This window comes from Nicotiana sylvestris, chromosome 9 (assembly GCF_000393655.2).
Source record: "Nicotiana sylvestris chromosome 9, ASM39365v2, whole genome shotgun sequence".
NCBI lineage: Eukaryota > Viridiplantae > Streptophyta > Magnoliopsida > Solanales > Solanaceae > Nicotiana > Nicotiana sylvestris.
Genome location: NC_091065.1, coordinates 86,097,144 through 86,119,725, shown reverse-complemented (window position 1 = coordinate 86,119,725; position 22,582 = coordinate 86,097,144). Strand labels below are relative to the sequence as shown.

The 22,582-nt window shown below is 38.2% G+C and overlaps 1 protein-coding gene across 1 annotated transcript; it reads right to left on the bottom strand.

Annotated features, from left to right (window-relative positions):
* Positions 1 to 7,132: 7,132 nt before the first annotated feature.
* On the bottom strand, positions 7,133 to 8,121 carry LOC138877873 (uncharacterized). The gene is made up of 3 exons (XM_070157519.1): positions 8,002 to 8,121; positions 7,795 to 7,884; positions 7,133 to 7,501 (listed from the first exon to the last, which is right to left on the bottom strand). The coding sequence occupies exons 1-3, from the start codon at positions 8,119 to 8,121 to the stop codon at positions 7,133 to 7,135; spliced, it is 579 nt and encodes a 192-aa protein (XP_070013620.1).
* Positions 8,122 to 22,582: the final 14,461 nt, after the last annotated feature.

The window sequence follows — 22,582 nt, the reverse complement described above, 5'->3', positions numbered from 1 at the left end:
GAAACATATTTAGAGGTTTCAGAAAAAAACTAAAACTTCTAACATGATTCTTCCATCAATAGAACTCATGAATAGCATGTAAATACAGTAGAGGGGTTCAAAGCAAATTGAGTAAAGAAACTAATTCGAAACATGATGAGAAAAGACTGATAAGAACAGTAGAAGAAAGCATGCTTAAGAAGATCCTTTTAAAAGAGACTTAAAACAAAGTTCAATAGAAGAAAAATAGTAAAACCACTTAAGAACACGGTAGAAGAATATAGTGGGCGAAACATACCAGAACATAGTAGAAGAAAATAGCGGGACATAGTAGAAAAGCATACAAGAACATAGTATAGAAAGCACAGTAGAAGAACATACAAGAACGGAATATAGAAGGCACAGTAGAAGAACATACATGGTAGAAGGAAAACATAGAACACAGTAGAGGCAAATACATATAAAAGAAAAGGAAAATAAAGTCAGAGAAACACTTAAGCATTTTCAGAAAACCCTAGATCATACAAGAAAGACTTTGAAAAGTAATTTTTTTGAAAGAAAAGTTAGGGAAATCGTTTGAAAACTCAAGTAGAGCATAGATAAACAACAGATCTAAAAGAAAAATTGGAGAGAACCTAGAATGGTTAGGGTTTTGAAAGAACCCTAGAAATGAGAAAGGCTTTGAAAGGTCACCGATCTGAGTCGGAGAGATCAGAATCAGGCTCAAAACACCATGGTACGCCGGAGAAAGGTCGGCGATGACTCTGGAACCTTGAATCGGCAGAGGTCTGGGTGCAAACCTTTTGAGGCCTGGCCTCGAATATTCAGGTATCAGGTGTGTAAGAGCAAGGGGAGGTGAGTATAGGGCCCTCACAGCTTGGGAAATCATGGTTTCCGGTGGGTTTCGAGGTAGAAGATGGTGAGAGGCAGCTAGGGTTAGGGAAGGTTCGAGAGAGTTTGAGAGAGGAGAGGGGTTTCAGAGGTGGTGGGTGAATAAAAATGATTTTAGGGTTGGAGTATTTGTGAATTAAAAAAGGAAAGGGGGAATTGTGGTCGTTGATCAAAATGATCAACGGCCTGGATCAAAAGGGAAGCCGGGCGGGTTGAATTAAATGGGTCAGGGGTCGGGTAATTTAGAAATAGGGTCGGGTAATTTGAAATTGCAATTGGGTTTAATTGGGGGGGTTGATTTAGGCTGCAATTGAAATGAAATAGGGCTAGTATTTAAATAGCCACTTTTTCCCTTTTCATTTATAAAAAATAGTAAATGATTTCTGGAAATAAATTAAAGGTACTAAATTAATTAACAACATATAAATATTAAAGTAAAAATACTGAAATCAATTTTGTAATTATAAACGCAAATAAATCTTACAATAGGCTAAAATTGCAATTATATGCAATTCAGCTTTAAAAATACTAAATGAATTTGTAAAAATGTGTAAAAATTATCTGATCTGTAGTTTAGCAAAAATATGAGAATTCAACAAGTGAATCACCAAAAATGATAATTTTGGACGCTTATTGAATTTTTCTTGATAAAATAAGGCAATAAAATTGATTTTAAAAGCCTTTAAATTTAAGGAAAAATAATAAAGTATATTTGTAAATAATTATATATGCATACATATGCTATTTTGAAAGTGTTTTGCACATAAAAATATACAGGAAAATTGGGTATCAACAGTGCTCACACCTAGATTGCATAACCAAGAGTAAGTGTAGTGTGGAAGGGCCATTTCTTATGTGTCTAGGTTCAGAGGGAGCTCAAGGGTCCCAAAGCAAGGCTCACACAAAAGGGGAAGAACCTAATGATCTAAGAGTGCATGTGAGAGTGCTTGAAACAGTTTTGGAAACAACATGTTTGAAATAGGTTTGTAGAACAGCAGAAGAGTTGCTTAGTGAAAATAATTTTTTGAAAGGGAAAGGGATAGGAGTAACAAAACACATACAGAACCAGTTCAGAGAGTAGTACAGCTTTAGCAATTACAAGCAGGGGAGTAGGGGTTGGGGACATAGAGGACCCAAATCAGAAACACATAATTAATAATGAATCAAGTACATTAGGAGACATGCTGGTTGAGGGACATAAACAGGAACAAGTAAACATGCTGATTACATTTGAACAAAAGGAGGGCAGAATTTTAAGCATGCTGAGTAAAGCAGTGAACAAAAAATACAATTTAACAGCACGAGCCATTAAGTTAGTTCAAGAGACAGGGGTTGACAAACAAGGGAACACATAGAGCTGAGTTTCAGTATTTAAACCAGGGACATACCAGTTGAAGAAGAAAAGTGCAGAAAAAGTAAAGCAATCAGTGCAGAAAAAGTAAAGCAATTAGAGTTCCACAGTCTAGCCCTAGCTTTCATCCGGCTAGACAAAGCGGTAGCACAAGTGGTAGTAGAGAAAGAGAGAGTTTGAGTGTGTAAGTGTATGTTCTGAACTAAATTGTTCGTGTGTTTAGAGAAGAGAGGGTAGGGTATTTATAGCTTTGAAAACGAGTAGAAAATAAGGTAACAAGTAAAGGTTTAACACAAATATGAAAAAAATCACAATCAGAATCCCATTAATACAAGTACTTCCCTTTAATCAAGGAGGTACTGCTCAAACGGATACTAACAGGAATAATTAAGGAACAAAAATCAATTTGAGAAAGATTGATTTTTTACCATATAAGGGATAGTAAAAGTATAGAGTATATAATTGAGTCTAGGTACAAAATATACTTAATTTGGGAAAGGATTAAGTAGTCAACAATGAAGAACCAAAATGAAGAAACCAGTCTAACACATAGTAACAGGTAAAGGAGATCTTTTAAAAATCTCTCAATAATAAGTGAGGAAAACCTTTAAGACATTAGGGTTTTAACAAAGTCGAGTTAAAAAATGGTAAGAACTCAGAATCAGTCACCAAAGAAAAGGATCTAAGCATAAAGAACTCAATTGAAATAAGTATACATACAAAACAAACAAAGACAGTTTCAGAGCCTCAAAAATACCTAGGGTTTTCAACACGATGAACCAGGTAGAAGAAAAATATAAACAAACCGTGTAAACATAGTAAAATCATATGACAACACTAAAAATCGGAAAAGAAGTCTTTTAAAAGAGGTTAAGAAAACCCTAATCATTGAAGACGAAGAGTCATTTTGAAAGAAATCAGAAAAAACTATTGAGAAAACACTAAGAGGTTCATAACATGCACAGATCTAAGACAGATCTGAAAGAAAATCGGAAAGCTTTTAAAGCTGGGGTTTCAGAGAACTCAGAAAAAGTGAGAAAACTTCGAAAAGTTACTTATCTAGCCGGAAAAGCCATGGATCTGACACGAACGACCATGGATGGCCGAAAAAAGACCATGGATAGAAATTGAGCAAGGTCTGGACTAGATCTCTTCGAGATCTTTCCATGAAATCATGAAAACAGGAAACTAGGAGACATAGGAGACCGGTACACACCTCAAACAGCCATGAGAGTCCATGGATTGGGTGAGGATCGAAAGGGATTAGGGTTAGTTTGGGTGGCAGTGGCTAGGGTTTGAATGAGGTTGCAGAGAGAATTGGAGAGGAAGGGGATTCAAGGCCGGCGGGTTGGTGGGAAATAAATTAGGTTAGGGGGTTGTTTGGGTTTAATTATGTCAGGTGGAACGAGGACCGTTGATCTGAATGATCAACGGTGCAGATTGAATGGGATAGGTGGGGATCCGATTTAGGCTTGGGTTAAAATTGGGTGTGGGTTGGTTAAAATTGGAATTGGGTCAGGGAATTGGGGGTTTGATTTGAGCTAGATTTGAAAGCCAAATTTGGCTACAAGTTAAATAGCCACTTTTTCCCTTTTAATTTATAAGAATAGTAAATAGTTTCTGAAAAGATTTATAATACATAATTAATAATTTAAAAATACAGGACCCAATTTTATGAATATAAAAATTAATTAAACTTTAAAAGGGCTAATATTGCAATTATGTGCAATTTAGCTTTAAAATACTAAACGAAATTGTAAAAATATGTAAAAATTAGATTAGCCATATTTTGGCATAAATATAGAAATACAATAGAAGAATTATCAAAACAATAATTTTGGAAATAATTATTGGGGATTTTATGGATAAAAGGGAGAAAATAAATCAATTTAAACCTTTAAAAATTATGGAAAATAATAAAACACTTGAACATGCTTATATATACATATATATGCTATTTTGAAGTTATTTTTCATATTAAAAATATATAGAGAAAAATTGGGTATCAACAGCTGCCCCTCTTTACCCAAGAAGGTTGAAAGAGTTGTCAGGTAAAGATATGATGGCCAAGTTTGCCCGAGCGAGACGGGTTAAAGAGGTTTGGCCTCACCTTGGCTTCTGAGCTGCCTACATATGCTTGGTTTTAAAGGAATCAAGTCGTATGTAGTTTCAGGATCTATCGGCGGAGTATACCAATGCAGGCCTTTCAAGAACGAACGCAATATCTAGGGTTGGGTGAGTGAAAGGTTTACGGGAATGGTTAGGTTTGATATGGCTGAGGGAACTGGAGCGGTATCGCTCCTGCAAGGGTAGCCGTTGCTTGCCGGATTACTTGCAAATAGAAGCAATACAAGCGTATATTGTGCGTAAATTTAAACATGATGCAAATTCCTGTTGGACCGTGAATGTCGTCTTCGAACGATGAGGATGACGTCCTTAGACCATGATGTCCTGGGCCATGAAGCATATTATAAAGGATTCGCATGCCATGAAATGATGTTCTCGGGCTATGAGGATGATGCCTCTGAATCATGACGTCTTTAAATAATGATATTCAACAAATTGAAAGTGATCCTCAGGCCATGACATGGTGTTCTCGGGCTATGAAGATAGTGCCTCCGAAGGATGACGCCTTTAGATGAGTTGGCGATATTTCAGCCCATGAAAGATGCAGTAGTATGGACAAGACAGAGCTTAGTCTTGCGAATTGAAGGGCAGAGCATAGCCCGCAAGAGAAGCGAGATAAATAGTGCTTGGGATAGCGCTTAATTTTGAAGAAAGTTAGAGGCAGAGCTTAGCCTCGGAAGGCAGAATGATAGCCTTATGCAAATATATGAATGCAGATGCAGGTAGGGCTTAACCTTGGAAGGCACAATAGTAGGCTAATGCAAGAATGCAGGTGGAGATAGTGTTTAGTCTCGGAAGGCAGAATGGTAGCCTTATGCAAAGATGCGAATGCAGATGGAGAGAGCGTTTAGTCTCGGAAGGCACGATAGTAGCCTTTTGCGAGAATGCAGATGGAGACAGCGTTTAGTCTCGGAAGGTAGAATGGCAGCCTTATGCAATGCAGATGCAGATGGAGACAGTGTTTAGTCTCGGAAGGCAGGATAGTAGCCTTATGCAAGAATGCAGATGGAGACAACGTTTAGTCTCGGAAGGCAGAATGGTGGCCATATGCAATGCAAATGCAGATGGAGATAACGTTTAGTCTCAGAAGGCAGAATGGTAGCCTTATGCAAGAAATAAATAACAAACGACAGTAGAGTTCTCTTAGATGATAGCAGATTGCGGCGTCGTGATTATTGGGAGCATTGTGACATATGGGACATCACCGGTGTATGCTGATAGCAAGTGTTGGAAAGTGCAATGGTTCGGAGAGTCATATTCTTAGACAATGTTTGTTCCATGGGCGTATAGTATGTTTAATGATTTCGCAACCCTAGTGCCTGCATCCAAAGAAAAATCGTGAGTTTTATAAAGGGGGAGGTTAGTTCGTATCCCCGCTGGCTTTACATGACTTGTTTGGCTTTGATCTGGTGATATCGTCTGTATCATTGGGGTAGCATTGCTAAACAAAGCAATTCCAATAATATACATGCATGATTTTGTAAAAGTATGACACAATTGTATAATTAAAAAATAACTTTTACATGAACCGATAATGTGACATGGTTCAGGACGTTGCAACCTCTCTAGCTACATAATTTTGAGGGTCCTCCTTAAAAATTCTGCCCCAGTTTGATCGGTTGACGCTTCTAACTATTGCTCGTGCGGTGATCGGCAGAAATTAATTCGGAATTTTAAGGGTCCTCCTAAAAATTCTGCCCTAGTTTTCAATTACGGGGGAAATGAATTTTTTATTGAATTGTGACCGAACCCATAGGGATGCCTACGTATCCCCTCTTAAATGGGAATCTGGTCAGGCGTAGTTCAATTTACATCATATAAGGAAAGCATAAAAATTACACATAGAAACGCTTAACCGCATCTGAATTGATCGTCTTTGGCTAGACTTCTCCGTCCATTTCTACAAGTATGAGGGCTCCTCCTGTCAAAACATGGTGAACCATGTATGGGCCTTTGGCTTCATCTTGATGCGGAAAACGTTTCTTTACCACCAGCTGCCCCGGTGTGAACTGTCTTGGCTTGACTCTTTTGTCGAAAGCTATGGCCATTCTGTTCTGATAGAGTTGACCATGGGACACTGCATTCATTCTCTTTCTGTCTATAAGGGCTAGTTACTCATAACGACTTTTTACCCACTCAGCGTCGTCAAGCTCAACTTCTTGTATGATCCTTAGGGAAGGAATTTCTACCTCAACGGGAAAGACAACCTCTGTACCGTAAACCAGAATATAGGGGGTTGCCCCGGTTGATGTACGGAATGTGGTGCGATACCCCAGCATAGCAAATGTTAACTTCCCGTGCCACTGTTTATGCTTTTCTATCATTTTCCTCAATATCTTCTTGATATTCTTGTTGGCGGCTTCTACAACTCCATTCATTTGAGGCATGTAAGCTATAGAATTCTTGTGTCTAATCTTGAAAGTTTCACACATGGCTTTCACCAAGTCTTTATTGAGGTTGGAGCCATTATTAGTAATGATTGACTGTGGAATCCCGAATCGACAAACAATGCAGTTGCGGATAAAGTCTGCCACGACTTTCTTAGTCACTACTTTGTAAGATGCTGTTTCGACCTATTTGGTGAAATAGTCCATGGCTACTAGGATAAACCTGTGTCTGTTGGAAGCAGCAGGCTCGATTGGTCCAATAACGTCCATTCCCAGGCAGCGAACGACCACGGTGAGCTTGTTGCATTAAGCTCATTTGGAGGTACCTTTATCATTTCTGCATGTATCTGACAGTGGTGGCATTATCGGACATACTGGATGTAGTCCATTTCCATATTCATCCAAAGTAACCAGCCCGAAGTATCTTTTTTGCTAAGACAAAACCGTTCATATGTGGACTGCATGTCCCAGCATGAATCTCCTCTAGTAGTTTGGATGTTTCCTTTGCGTCAACATATCTTAATAATCCCAAATAAAGAGTCCTCCTATATAGGATTCCTCCGCTGTGAAAGAAGTTGTTGGACAATCTCCGAAGTATGTATTTCTGAACAGGATTAGCAAGCTCCGGGTATTCTCCTTTTGCCAAATATTCCTTGATATCATGAAACCAAGGCTTTCTGTTTGCTTTCTCTTCGGTATGGGCATAGTAAGCCGGTTGATCATGGATTTTCACTGGAATGGGATCAATGAAATTCTTATCTGGATGCTATATCATAGATGATAGGATAGCTAATGCATCGGTGAACTCATTCTGGACTCTGGGAATATGCTAGAATTCCGTCTTCGTGAACCTTTTCCTCAATTCCTGTACATGATGCAGATATGAGAGTATCTTGGAGTTTTATTGTCCATTCTTCTCATACTTAATGTATAAGTAAGTCTGAATCTCCAAGCACTAACATCTCTTGAATGTTCATGTCAATGGCCATTTTGAGTCCTAAGATGCAGGCTTCATACTCGGTCATATTATTGGTGCAGGTGAACCTGAGTTTGGCAGACACTGGATAATGCTGACCGGTTTCTGATACTAGGACTGCTCCTATGCCAACTCCTTTGAAGTTTACTGCTCCATCTAAGAACATTCTCCAACTGTCATAGGATTATGCAATGTCTTCTCCTATGAATGATACCTCTTCATTAGCAAAATACGTTTTCAGGGGTTCGTATCCTCCATCCATAGGGTTCAGCAAGGTGGTCTATCATTGCCTGTCCCTTGACCGCTTTCTGAGTTACGTAAACAATGTCGAACTCACTCAATAAGATTTGCCACTTAGATAGCTTGTCGGTGGGCATGGGCTTCTGAAAGATGTACTTCAAAGGATCCATCCTTGATATGAGATATGTAGTATAGGCACAGAAGTAATGTCTTAGCTTCTGAGCTACCCAAGTCAGAGCACAACAGGTGCATTCCAATAGAGAATACCGGGCGTCGTATGAGGTGAACTTCTTATTTAGATAATAAATGGATTGTTCATTCCTCCCTGTTTCATCATGCTATCCCAGAACACAGCCAAAAGCTCCATCTAACACTGCAAGGTAGAGTAGTAAGGGTCTACCTGGAACGGGTGGGACTAAGACTGGTGGTGTTGACAGGTACTCTTTGATTCTATAGAAGGCCTTTTGGAAGTCATCAGTCCATTTGGTAGTGGCGTCCTTCTTTAATATCTTAAAGATTGGCTCACAAATAACTATAGACTGTGCTATGAATCGGTTGATGTAGTTAAGCCTTCCCAAGAAACTCATCACATCCTTCTTGTTCTTTGGTGGTGGCATTTCCTAAATAGCTTTGACTTTCGATGGATCCGGTTCTATTCCTCGTCGGCTCACAATAAACCCAAGCAATTTCCTAGCAGGAACCCCAAATGTGCACTTTGTGGGGTTCAGTTTCAGGTTGTACCTTCGCAGGCTATCGAAGAACTTCCTCAGATTTTCTATGTGGTTAGTGGCCTTCTTAGATTTGATAATAACATCATCCACATATACCTCTATCTCCTTGTGTATCATATCGTGGAAGATAGTAGTCATGGCCCTCATGTAGGTGGCCCCTGCATTCTTTAGGCCAAATGGCATCATCTTGTAATAGTACACTCCCTATGACGTAATGAAAGCCGTTTTCTCAGCATCTTCCTCATCCATCTAGATCTGATGATAACTAGCGAAGCAATCTACGAATGACTGTAGCTCATGCTTGGCGTAATTGTCAATCATGATGTGTATATTTGGCAAAGGGAACTCATCTTTCGGACGGGCCCGGTTGAGAACCCAGTAGTCGACACAGACTCTAACCTTCCCATCCTTCTTTGGAACTGACACAATGTTTGCTAACCATGTCAGGGTATTCTACTACCTTGAGAACCTTATCTTTGATCTGCTTGTTGACTTCTTCCTTAATTTTCAAACTCATATTAGGCTTGAACTTTCTGAGCTTTTGCTTTACCGGTGGACACATCGGATCAGTTGGCAGTTTGTGAGCCACAATAGACGTACTCAGACCGGTCATGTCATCATACGACCAGGCAAATATGTCCTCATACTCCTTTAGAAATTCTTTGTATTCTTTTTTTATGGCGATAGGTGAATGCTGATACATGTTTCCTTGACGTTTTCTGCATCTCCCAGGTTGACAATTTCGGTCTCGTCCAGGTTGAACTTAGGTTTGTTCTCAAAGTTCTCAACCTTTTTGACAATCTCGTCAGGTATGTCATATTCCTCTGAATCAATGTCCGTTTGTTGTGTTGTCTCATTGCATGTCACAGTCATTGGTTCATCAAGATAAGTAATAGTAATGCTATATTGGTGAAGTAAAAAGAGAAAATGATAGCAATAAATATTAATTCATAAGAAAAATCGAAATTGCTTTTGATAAATGGAATAACTATTTTGAACATTGAAGATCTTATTGCGGGAATTCAAAATGTGAAAATAAAATTATTTAGTAAATAAAATAGTGAGTAATGCTTGTTTTAGCCTTGCTACCCTGAAGCTCGTTGGGCTTTGGTTGTCCTGATGGTCCAATTATTGAGATGTGCACCTCTGCTCACAGCCTGTATGTTAGGGCCTTCCTCCCCCTCCTCTTTGAGAATAACACGACAGTCCATATCACTATCCTCTAGAAACAAGTTCTTCACTACTGCAAGTGCTTCTTCTTCATCCTACCCAAAAATCATGTCGGCCTGTTGGAAGGTTTGCTCCAGATGCGGTATTGGCTGCTCTAGTGGGTAGTAAGTGTTACACCACGCAATATTACATCAATATTACATCGTGCAGTAAAATATTACGTTGATGTTCTTACAGTATTACATTACGGTGATGTTACACTTCGCAGTAATAAGTTACGACAGTGTTGCACCCTGTAGTATTTTACGTGGAATTTGTCGTAATGTAATTGACATCAGTCCAAGGAAAAGATTATTTGGGGATTATAAGGATTATAAGTAATGAGTAAAATTCGTGAAGGTGAGAGGAGAAGCAAGTCGAAGAAAATGAATTTCATGGAAATTTTGTATTTTGGCATAAAATACAGGTCGAGCGATATAATTATGAACTAGTACCATACAAGGTACCATATGACCACGGTAGTATAATATATAAAGTATATTAAAAATAAGTAGAATTTTTAGTAAATTTAAGATAATTCTTGATTATGCAGGTAATTAAATAATTTCCGAATAACAGGACATTACCTAATTATCAAATAAGTGGATAAAGATTAATAATTTTCACCCCACCCCTCCAAAAACGTGGCAACAAGCCACTTCTTGAACATGTGACTATTAGTTATTTATGATTAGTTGGCAAGTAAGGTGTCAATAACAAAAACACCTCATTCTCTTATAATCAAAAATACAAAGACTTTTAACTAATGTGGTAAGTACCAAAACCGATCATTCTCATTGTTAATATCTTATGTTCGCACATATATTTCTTTTTTTCTTCTATCTAACTAAGGTCCTTCTGCAAGATTCGATTAAGTTCTTTCTTTCAAAGTAACTTTAACACAAATCTCGTCACCACCATCTTCTGTTGCTAAAATTTAGTGTGCGAGCAACAATAGACTATTAGCAACTGGCCCTTGAATTCCTTACCAACTAAAGCTAACAAAATTTTATGTACTCCTCTGGTTGGAAACAATTTGGCCGCAAGAATTTTGAAAACTCGTATTATAACGCTTTGGTTGAAGTTTAAACGTAAAATTTTGCAGTTCTAGAAGAGTACGGTGCAAACTTTTCCAAGATATCATACGTATTTTTCCCTACTCCAGGTATGTTAAGGCTATCCCTTCTTTCTTTTTGCATGATCCATACGATATGAACAAAACCTGCAAATACACAAATTCCATAAGTGACTCTACTCATAGAAGTAATAGAAATATTTATGTTATTTAATTTCCATGTGTCATAATATTTTATCATCTGTTCATGGGTCTCAGAAGAATATGAAAGTTGAAAAGATGTAACTTTATGATATTGCTCAAGAGGCAAAATGGTCTTATGACATTCCGAATGATTTTATTGACGTACTTTACATTCATTGCGTTCATGTGCATTGACCCATGACCAGATGGCGTTATATACGCGTATATGTGTAAATATATGTATATGGGATACAGGAAAAGGTTATGGCGTTATATACGCACCACCACCTGATCAGCTGGTATAAGATGATGATGTTGCCCAAAGTGGCTGAAATATGATTCAAACGGCGTTATATTCACATATATGGGTATGTTTTCAAATGGCGTTATATACGCATATATATGTATGTTTTCAAACGGCATTATATACGCGTATATATGTATGTATATATGTGTATATGGGATATGGGAAAGGTTATGGCATTATATACGCACCACCACCTGATCAGCTGGTATACGATGATGATTTTGCCCACAGTGGCCGATATGATATGATGGGATGCCCTCAGAGGCTGATGATATTATGAAATATGTACCTATGCACGACATGACATTCATACGCATATGCATGACGTTAAAAGTAATTTATGATTTACAAAGTTATTCAGACTTACAGGTTGAGTCAGGTACTCTATATGTCTTCCATATCTCTCATGTATTTACTTATGTTCCTTACATACTCAATACATTATTCGTACTGACGTCCCTTTTGCCTGGGGATGCTGCGTTTCATGCCCGCAGGTCCCGATAGACAGGTCGAGAGCCCTCCAAGTAGGCTATCAGCTTAGCGAAAGATGTTGGTGCGCTCCATTTTCTTCGGAGTTGCTCGTTTGGTTAGTATTAATTAGGCGTGTATTGTTTAGCGTGGCGGGACTCCGTCCCGACACTTATGGTCCTTATGTATTCTTAGAGGCTTGTAGACATATGTCGTGTACGTGAAAGATTGTATGGCCTTGTCGGCCTATGTCTTAAGTTTATAAATGATTATGTTGGCCTATTAGGCTTGTATTTAACGTGTATATGATGATGTGATAAGAAAGATATGTTACGTTGGTGATCGGTTGAGTAAGGTATCGGGTGCCCATTGCGGCCCATCGGTTTGGGTCGTGACAAAAGTGGTATCAGAGCAGTTCTGTCCTAGGGAGTCTACAAGCCATGTGTAGTAGAGTCTTGTTTATGGGTGTGTCGTGCACCACACTTATAAGGAGGAGGCTACCGAGCATTTAAGACTGTCACTCTTTCTTCTTACTCTAGATCGTGTGGTAGAGCTCACTTATAAGAGTCCAAGTTCTGAAATTCTATTTTATTCGTAATAAGACGATGCTTACTTCCCAAAAGAAGGTTGGAAAGAGAGATTGTTGTGAAAAGGCTGAGTCATAGGAATTGGATTTTTGTATGATGCCTATGATAAGTAAATGCGAGGTCTTTAGCAGATCATGGGTGTACAGTACTGAAAGGTACAAAATTCCTGATAAGAAGCCTTAAGGCAATAATGTCTATCCATCTTTATGGTAAAAGAAAATAAGAGATTAAGAAGATATGTACAAGTTTCAGCAAGTAAAAGGAGCAAAGTGAAAATGGTACGAGGTATCCAGTTAATGAAGGTTAACAACGTTTATAATTGAGGCAGAGGAACATAAGCTTTTTGAGTTATATTCAATAGTAATAGAGGTATATACGATTGGTCGCACCTTTTCCAGATATGCCCTATTGGGGTTAACTAAAGTAGTATAAGAAGATATGATGGATGAATTGATTGTGTCAGTTGACATTTCCGAAGAATATTGCAAATGTGCTAATAGATCTCTTTATGAGACACCTAGATGGTCCACTCCAAAATAGCACAGCCAGATATGAGTAATACAAAGACATGCACTATAAGCCTTGATGGAATAAATATTACCTTAGTGTGGCTCGTGTACTTAGTAAAGCGAGAACGTTACGTAACTTGAGAATGTCGTATTGAAGTTTTCACAAGAAAAGGGATATGCAGAAATATTAGCAGAATAATGAGAAGAGAGATAAGGAAGCATTATAAATAAGTTGCGATACATGGATGCAAACGGTAGAGTGTTACAGAACCTATAGTCAAATGAAGAAAGAGACGAAAGGTGATGGTCCTTAAGACAAGGAAAGACTATAGGCCATAAGGTTATATCCTCATATCAAGAAATAAGTTCGAGACTCCAACACGACTACCAGAGGGGAGAGTTAATCTCCAGAGTAACAGAAATTAGTATGGACTGGTAAACAAGATAAACTAAATATGAATTAGGGACTGAATGATTGGAAAGTACTAAGCATCATGGGAATTTTGGGTTTCGTTCCGGTGATAATAGAAGGGACCACAGAATAAGATTCACAATGATTTAAGATAATAGTCATTCAGGGAGACGCTTCCCTAGAGCAAGCAATGTAAGCAAAGTTATGTTTAAGAGACTGTATGTGCCAGTTACGCTAAGTGTCACCCTCGCGAGTAAGGGAATTTGTCATCCTTGGTACAGAAGAATTGCCGTAAGGCGAGTAAGGATCATTGATATTGAGAAACGACACCAAGATGAAGAGGTAAAACATCTATAGGTAGATCCTCGTGTCTTCAACTCTTAGTACGCCCCTAAAGGGGGGAATATGGAGTGATGTGGCATTAAGTCAGAACTAAGTGGTTCTAGTGACTATGGAATGGTAAAGGAAGAATGTGATAAATGAAAGAGGAATGAGATGGCACTTATCCAAATCTTACAGATACGCTACGATTCAAGAATATTGTGCAAGCATGACGGCAAGGAGAGGAAGTAAAGGTTCCTACCCGAGCGGTTATTAGTAAATAAAGAGCCAGTACGAGATGTAAGTTAAAACAATGTAAATAACCCAAGAAAGGTTATGAGGAATATTGATATGAGAATGGGCCAACGAGTAGTTTGTAATTGGTCAGGAAGATCTCAGTTTTGGCTAAACAGGAGGTTATAGACGAGTCAGCAGATCGTTTAAGATAAACATAGTAGAATCCAACATGGAGAATTCAACCTCAGAGAATATCATTATAATACTTGAGATATATTCAAACAAGAGTCGGGGTAGTTAAAGGTACCGTATGAGTGTTATGGGGATAAAAGAAAGTGTCAATAGGAAGGCAGTCAAAATATCAGTTCAGAAGTAATCATATAAGCACAAGGGCATGGAAGAAGAAACTACATATGATTATAGGAAAGTAAGGACATCAGAAAAGGTCCGTAATAAGATCACAGCTTTACGAGAGTCAAGGGTTCTCCCTAAATACTACAACGAAAGACTAGCTAAGGAGATAAAAAAGAAGGCTTCAACCTAGTACAATGACCTAAAGAGGAAATGGTTGTGTAACAACAATCTCGCAATAACATTGTAAGCATTCTAAAGGAAAGTGGCACCTACCATGGCTAATGAACGGGAAGTAAGAGTTAAAAGTAACATTCGAGATCATATGATTTGTATAAAAACTCTGGCAAGTGTGGGCACTAAGATAAGCTATGGACGCAACGAGGGGGCAGAAAGACCAGGAAAAGTAATAGCTTACGTTGAAAAAAAATCTAAGATGGAACAAAAGAATTATTTGATCAATGATCCAGAGTTAGTACGTTATGGATACACTCAGGATTTTGGAGCATTATCCAGGCAGCATATTTGTTGACAATCATACAGCCATAGAAGACTCTGGTATAAGTTAAAAGAAAGAATTAAGCCCAGGTCATGGAGAAAGGATTGAATATTAGAAGATTGTATCATGGATATTCCATAACGCCCATGAAAGGCTAAGGTAATAACCGATACCATGAGCCACAGATTGGAGGATAGCTTAAGCCTACGTAAAGGCTGATCAGAAGGAAGAGGAAACTAAAGAATTACATCACTCAAGTAAATCAGGAGTCTGATTATTGGACCTAAAAAAATTGTAGAAGTTGTGCTTGAGAACAGGACATAATCACTCTTAGTATCAGATGTTCAAGAGAAATAATACAACAACCATTATCTACAATGGCTCTACCAAGAAACCAGTTAGAAGAAGTACCAGCCTCATAAGAAGTCAGTACGAAGCTCCTACCGGATTGTGTATGTACTAGAGGTACGAGTATTATAATGGATCTTTAAGTTATGGACGGAAATTACACCTAGGTGGAAGGGAGGTCAGGAAAGAGATAGAAGATATGATGCGAGATTTTAAGGTAAGTAAGGTAAAGGTGAACTATGTACGAGATACTCAAAGGCAGAAGATCGTGAATAGTCCATACTTCGGATAGAAGGCTCTAAACATGGGGATCCAATAACCGGGAATGATAGCGGCATCGTCAGAAGCATGTCTTCCAGCCTATGGTTTCTAAGTACTGAGAGGTCTAGTTAAGAGAATAGAGTAAAGTTGGAGACGATGTGATGTCTCGCTTGACGTTCTAGAATAATATAAGAAAATCTATGGTGCAAACAAGTTGAAGGAAAGTTTATAAATGGATATGTATAGATCACAAGCTAAAGTATGGTAGAGCGATAAAGTTTTAAGGAAATATGAGTAAGGATGAGGAAAGGCAAGTGAAAAGGGTGACGAGAATGGATAAGTCTTTAGGATTAAGCCCATGAAAACAAGAAGAGCAGACTATTTCTCTGTGTTATACAAAGCTCACTATAGCCTTAATGAACTCAAAGGAGTCTAAGATTAATAGCATTTAGAAGGAATGAAATGCTGACCTAGTAATAAAGTGAGGGTATAATTGTGACCGATAAAGGATGACGTTTGGGCCTTCGTTTGAATAGTGATTTAAAAAAAATAGAAGAAGAGAATGAGAAAATAGTTCGTTCGCGGAACGAAATTAGGATACTCCATAAGGTGAGTCACATTGAAACACTATGAAATAAGATATGGCCATATTCGCAAGTTCTACAAAGTATCAGGCAAAGGACTTCAGTATACCTATAGAGGCCCAGAGAGGTATCCTATTAAGACTTGTATATACAAAGTAAGGCCTCGAGATTGACTAAAATATAAAAGGAAAAAGGAAAGATGAATCGCATAAGTGCACCTATTAAGCGAGGGTCATGCAGGCTGCATGACAAAAGGTAACAAAAGTTGCAAGATTAGGAAGATTTTGATCACACGTCATGATATGAGAAACAAGACTAAAGAGGGAATACCATATACTTTGGATTTACTCACAGAACAACTGCTTAAATAGCAAGAAGAGTATTAAGGTATTTACAAGAGCTATAAGTTATGAAAATGATAAGAGCATCACTCAACATTCGAGGACGAATATTCCAAAGGGGGGAATGATGTTACACCCCGCAATATTACATCAATATTACATCGTGCAGTAAAATATTACGTTGATGTTCTTGCAGTATTACACTACGGTGATGTTACACTTTGCAGTAATAAGTTACGACAGTGTTGCACCCTGTAGTATTTTACGTGGAATTTGTCGTAATGTAATTGGCATCAGTCCAAGGAAAAGATTATTTGGGGATTATAAGGATTATAAGTAATGAGTAAAATTCGTGAAGGTGAGAGGAGAAGCAAGTCGAAGAAAATGAATTTCATGGAAATTTTGCATTTTGAGATAAAATACAGGTCGAGCGATATAATTATGAACTAGTACCATACAAGGTACCATATGACCACAGTAGTATAATATATAACGTATATTAAAAATAAGTAGAATTTTTAGTAAATTTAAGATAATTCTTGATTATGCGGGTAATTAAATAATTACCGAATAACGGGACATTACCTAATTATCAAATAAGTGGATAAAGATTAATAATTTTCACCCCACCCCTCCAAAAAACGTGGCAACAAGCCACTTCTTGAAAATGTGACTATTAGTTATTTATGATTAGTTGGAAAGTAAGGTGTCAATAACAAAGACACATCATTCTCTTATAATAAAAAATACAAAGACTTTTAACTAATGTGGTAAGTACCAAAACTGATCATTCTCATTGTTAATATCTTATGTTTGCACATATATTTCTTTTTTTCTTCTATCTGACTAAGGTCCTTCTGCAAGATTCGATTAAGTTCTTTCTTTCAAAGTAACTTTAACACAAATCTCGTCACCACCATCTTCTGTTGCTAAAATTTAGTGTGCGAGCAACAATAGACTATTAGCAACTGGCCCTTGAATTCCTTACCAACTAAAGCTAACAAAATTTTATGTACTCCTCTGGTTGGAAACAATTTGGCCGCAAGAATTTTGAAAACTCGTAGGAAATTTATAATGCTCTGGTTGAAGTTTAAACGTAAAATTTTGCGGTTCTAGAAGAGTACGGTGCAAACTTTTCCAAGATATCATACGTATTTTTCCCTACTCCAGGTATGTTACGGCTATCCCTTATTTCTTTTTGCATGATCCATACGATATGAACAAAACCTGCAAATACACAAATTCCATAAGTGACTCTACTCATAGAAGTAATAGAAATATCTATGTTATTTAATTTTCATGTGTCATAATATTTTATCATCTGTTCATGGGTCTCAGAAGAATACAAAAGTTGAAAAGATGTAACTTTATGATATTGCTCAAGAGGCAAAATGGTCTTATGACATTTCGAATGATTTTATTGACGTACTTTACATGCATTACGTTCATGTGCATTGACCCATGACCAGATGGTGTTATATACGCGTATATGTGTAAATATATGTATATGGGATACAGGAAAAGGTTATGGCGTTATATACGCACCACCACCTGATCAGCTGGTATAAGATGATGATGTTGCCCAAAGTGGCTGAAATATGTGTGACGACCCGAAGGGTCATCACCGTAGTTCTTCCTTGTTCCGCGCTTTCGAGGCCTTGAAAACCTTGCTTTTAGTTGCCTCGATTGGCGTGCGTAGTTCGGGCGCGTAGCCAGAAAGTTTTTATGTTAGAATATGTGAATTATGTGAAACATTTTATGAATTTTGGTATTAATATGCATAATGTTGACTTCGGTCAACATTTTGGGTAAACGGACCCGGACCTGTGATTTGACGGTCCCGGAGGGTCCGTAGGAAAATATGGGACTTGGGCGTGTGCCCGGAATCAAATTCCGAGGCCCCAAGCCCGAGAAATGAATTTTTTGTGAAATTGTTTTCTGAAATTAATTAAGGAAAATGAAGAAGAAAATTGATCAGAAAACTGTGGTATATGGCTCGTATTTTGGTTCCGACACCCGGTACGAGTCTTAAATATGTTTTAAGCACTATCTGTAAAGTTTGGCTAAAAACGGACGTCATATGACGTGTTTCGGACTTAAAATGGGGAAGTTGAGTTTTTGTGAAAGTTGAAAGAAAAACATGTGTTTGAGGCTTGATCCTATGTATATGATGTTATTTTGGAGATTTGATCGCACGAGTAAGTCCGTATGAACGGTTGAGGTAAAATTGCGATTGGTGTACTTTTGGAGCGTTAGCTCGAACATGAATGTGTTAGTTGAGGAAGAATGGATTTAAAATGGAGAATGTGTTGTGAATACTCCCTTGCCGGGATGTGTAGACTGATATATATATATTCTCCCTTGTCGGGATATTTTGGGTTGTTAGCTGTACCCTTGCCGGGTTAAAGGTATTGAGTTGTTATTCTCCCCTGAAGGGGTCTACTATATGAAGTCAGATATTATGAACGATATTATGGGATCGTGTGGCACGCCGTCCACTTATATATGATATTATGGGATCGCGTGGCACGCCGTCCACTTATATATGATATTATGGGATCGTGTGGCACGCCGTCCACTTATATATGATATTATGGGATCGTGTGGCACGCCGTCCACTTATATATATATATATATATATATATATATATATATATATCATGGGAACCGGAGTCTCTTCTGCTTATTTCTGATATTTCATTTTTATCTGTTACTCCCCGATAGCATGTCCCCTCCCAGTTTTACTTTGTATTATTTTGTTATTGTTTTCTTGCACTTGTTGTATATATATCTGTATAGGTTAAATGTGGTAGGTATTGTCTAGCCTCGTCACTACTTCGCCGGGGTTAGGCCAGGCACTTACCAGCACATGGGGTCGGTTGTGCTGATGCTACACTATGTGCAAAATTTTATGCACAGATCAGGAAGCAGCTTACGGACCACCGCAGTAGGATTTCTGGGAGCTGTCTTCAGTCCAGGGACTCTCGAGGTAGCCTAGCTGGCATTCCCAGGCCGAAGTCCCTTTCCATGTTTTTCGTTTGTTCATCTTGTATCAGACAAACATGATGTATTTCCTTTCAGACATTCTTTGTAGTATTCTGTAGTAGACCGTGAGCTAGTGACACCAGACCTTGGGTAGTGATGTGTATTAAACTTCCACACTTTTGGTTTTCAGTTTCTTTAGATTTAAAGTCTTCCGCTTAAATTTTGTCTCGTTTATTATATTGTTTGAAAGAAAGCAGGAAAGGTGTTTTAAATATTTGGCTTGCCTAGCTCCGATAGTAGGCGCCATCACGACACCCGATGGTGGGAAATCCGGGTCGTGACAAGTTGGTATCAGAGCACTAGGTTACTTAGGTCTCACAACTCACGTTATATACGCATATATATGTATGTATTCAAACGTCGTTATATACGCGTATATATGTATGTATATATGTGTATATGGGATATGGGAAAGGTTATGGCGTTATATACGCACCACCACCTGATCAGCTGGTATACGATGATGATTTTGCCCATAGTGGCCGATATGATATGATGGGATGCCCTCAGAGGCTGATGATATTATGAAATATGTACCTATGCACGACATGACATTCATACGCATATGCATGACGTTAAAAGTAATTTATGATTTACAAAGTTATTCAGACTTACAGGTTGAGTCATGTACTCTATATGTCTTCCATATCTCTCATGTATTTATTTATGTGCCTTACATACTCAGTACATTATTCGTACTGACGTCCCTTTTGCCTGGGGATGTTGCGTTTCATGCCCGCAGGTCCCGATAGACAGGTCGAGAGCCCTCCAAGTAGGCTATCAGCTCAGCGAAAGATGTTGGTGCGCTCCATTTGCTTCGGAGTTGCTCGTTTGGTTAGTATTAATTAGGCGTGTATTTATTAGCGTGGCGGGACTCTGTCCCGACCCTTATGGCATTTATGTATTCTTAGAGGCTTGTAGACATATGTCGTGTACGTGAAAGATTGTATAGCCTTGTCGGCCTATGTCTTGAGTTTATAAATGATTATGTTGGCCTATTATGCTTGTATTTAACGTGTATATGATGATGTGATAAGAAAGATACGTTACGTTGGTGCTCGGTTGAGTAAGGTGTCAGGTGCCCGTCGCGGCCCATCGGTTTGGGCCGTGACAGTAAGGACCGCGCCATGGTGGCGACCATTTATTGAATTCTTCCCAGGTGTAATCCTATTCCAGACCGAAGGTAGTACCATGTTTCTTGAGTTTTATGGGTTTAGAGATTCCTTGGAGGTTCTTGCCGAGCCCTTTGTTAGGTTCGTAGCCACTCTAACTTAGTATACTCTCGAATTTGCTATCTCACCATTTGTCTTTGTCGATAGCATTGACTCATTCAATGTGATGGTAAGTTTCTCCACCCAGCTTCCTTCTTCCCTCGATTGCCAAAATGGTCTGCGACTGTATATAGGGTTGCTACCATCGCCGTGAATAATCACTTCCTGGTGATTCCATTCGAACTTTAATGCCTGATGCAGCGTTGATGCTACGGCCCTAGTGGCATGAATCCATGGCCGTCCCAGCAACAAGTTGTAAAATCCTGGTACATCTATTACCTGGAAATCGACCTCAAACTAGGTTGGTCCCATCTGCAAGCATAGAATAATCTCACCAATGGTGGACCTCTAAGAACTATCGAAAACTTTCACATTGATTACTCCATCTTTTATCTCGTGCAGCCCTTTACCCAGCTTCTTGAGTGTTACCAGCAGACAAATGTTAAGACTGTAACCTCCATCGATTAGGATTCTGGTGATGAAATAATCTTCGCATTGTACAGTGATGTGCAATGCCTTGTTGTGCCCCAACCTTTCAGGTGGCAGCTCGTCCTCATGAAAGGTGATCTTATGTCTTTCCAGCACTTGTCCTACCATGTTAGCCATTTCCCCGCCAGTGATGTTACTTGGTACGTATGCCTCACTTAGCACCTTCAACAAAGCATGTGTGCCTCAGAATTTTGCAGCAAAGAGACACTACTGGAAAAATGATCTACGGTAATGCATGGAAAACCGTTCCAATAGACAATAAAATTGTTGTCATAGAGATATTGGAACGGTTTAGAGACCGTCACATCCGCCCGCGTGCTAATAGAGTTATAGGAACGGTTTGTGTCGTCGTTGCTATAAAGCGGTCTAACACCGTTGGAACAATTATTCCTTCCAATAGGAACGGTTTAACACCGTTACTATAGTGCATATGCAATGGTTTATAATTGTTACCATATTATTTAATGCAACACTTATGTAAGCTATTGTTATGGTTATGTATGCATATAACAATGGTTTCTTTTAGCTATTGAACGGTTTTATGTTGTATTGCTATGGTTTATAATAAACTACGACAATAAAGGAAAAGCTATTGCATCAGTTTTAACTACCTATTGGAACGGTTTATAGTGCATTTTGGAACAGTTCATAAGGCTTTTTGGAACGGTTTAGAGGACCTATTGCAACAGTTTACGTTATTATTGGAACGCCATTTGTGTCCTATTGCAACAGTTCTGGTAGCTATTAGAACACTTCAATTGAAGCAAAAATATAGCCCATATTGTAAATAAATATTTATATATAAAATAAAATAAAATAAATCACAAAATGAAACTATTAATAATCTATGTTGTCCAAAAAGCTAGTAATATCCATAAATCAAAATATTACCCCAAGTGCATAAGTTTAATATAAATTTCAAGAGAGTAAGTTTCAAATTTTTGATAAACAAAAGATTCCTAGAATATTCATCTATAACAATTCAAAATTCATCTTAAGTAAGGTGCATTCATCTTCCATTTCTTGATCTACTCCACCTACAAAAAAGGATAAATAAAGTCATTACCCTTCAAGAGAATCCGGTCTAAGAACAAAGTACCAGGTAAAAAGAAAAGGACATGACATTCATCAAAATAAATCAGTAGCTAAAATGAGCCAGAACATGTTAAAGCATTAAATGGCTTTTATTTTAGCTACTTTACATGCTTGCCTTCTGCAACATTACATCAATGACCAACAGATTCTAGTCCGATCATACTTTCAGCATTATATTTCTTACTACAGGTCCAAGAGTGTCACAACAGATAACATAGGATGTAACACGATGAACATAGCAGTAAGATTCAACAAGTTATAAGACTTGGATTATCTTGAAAGATAAACTAAAAAGATGACTTTCAGAA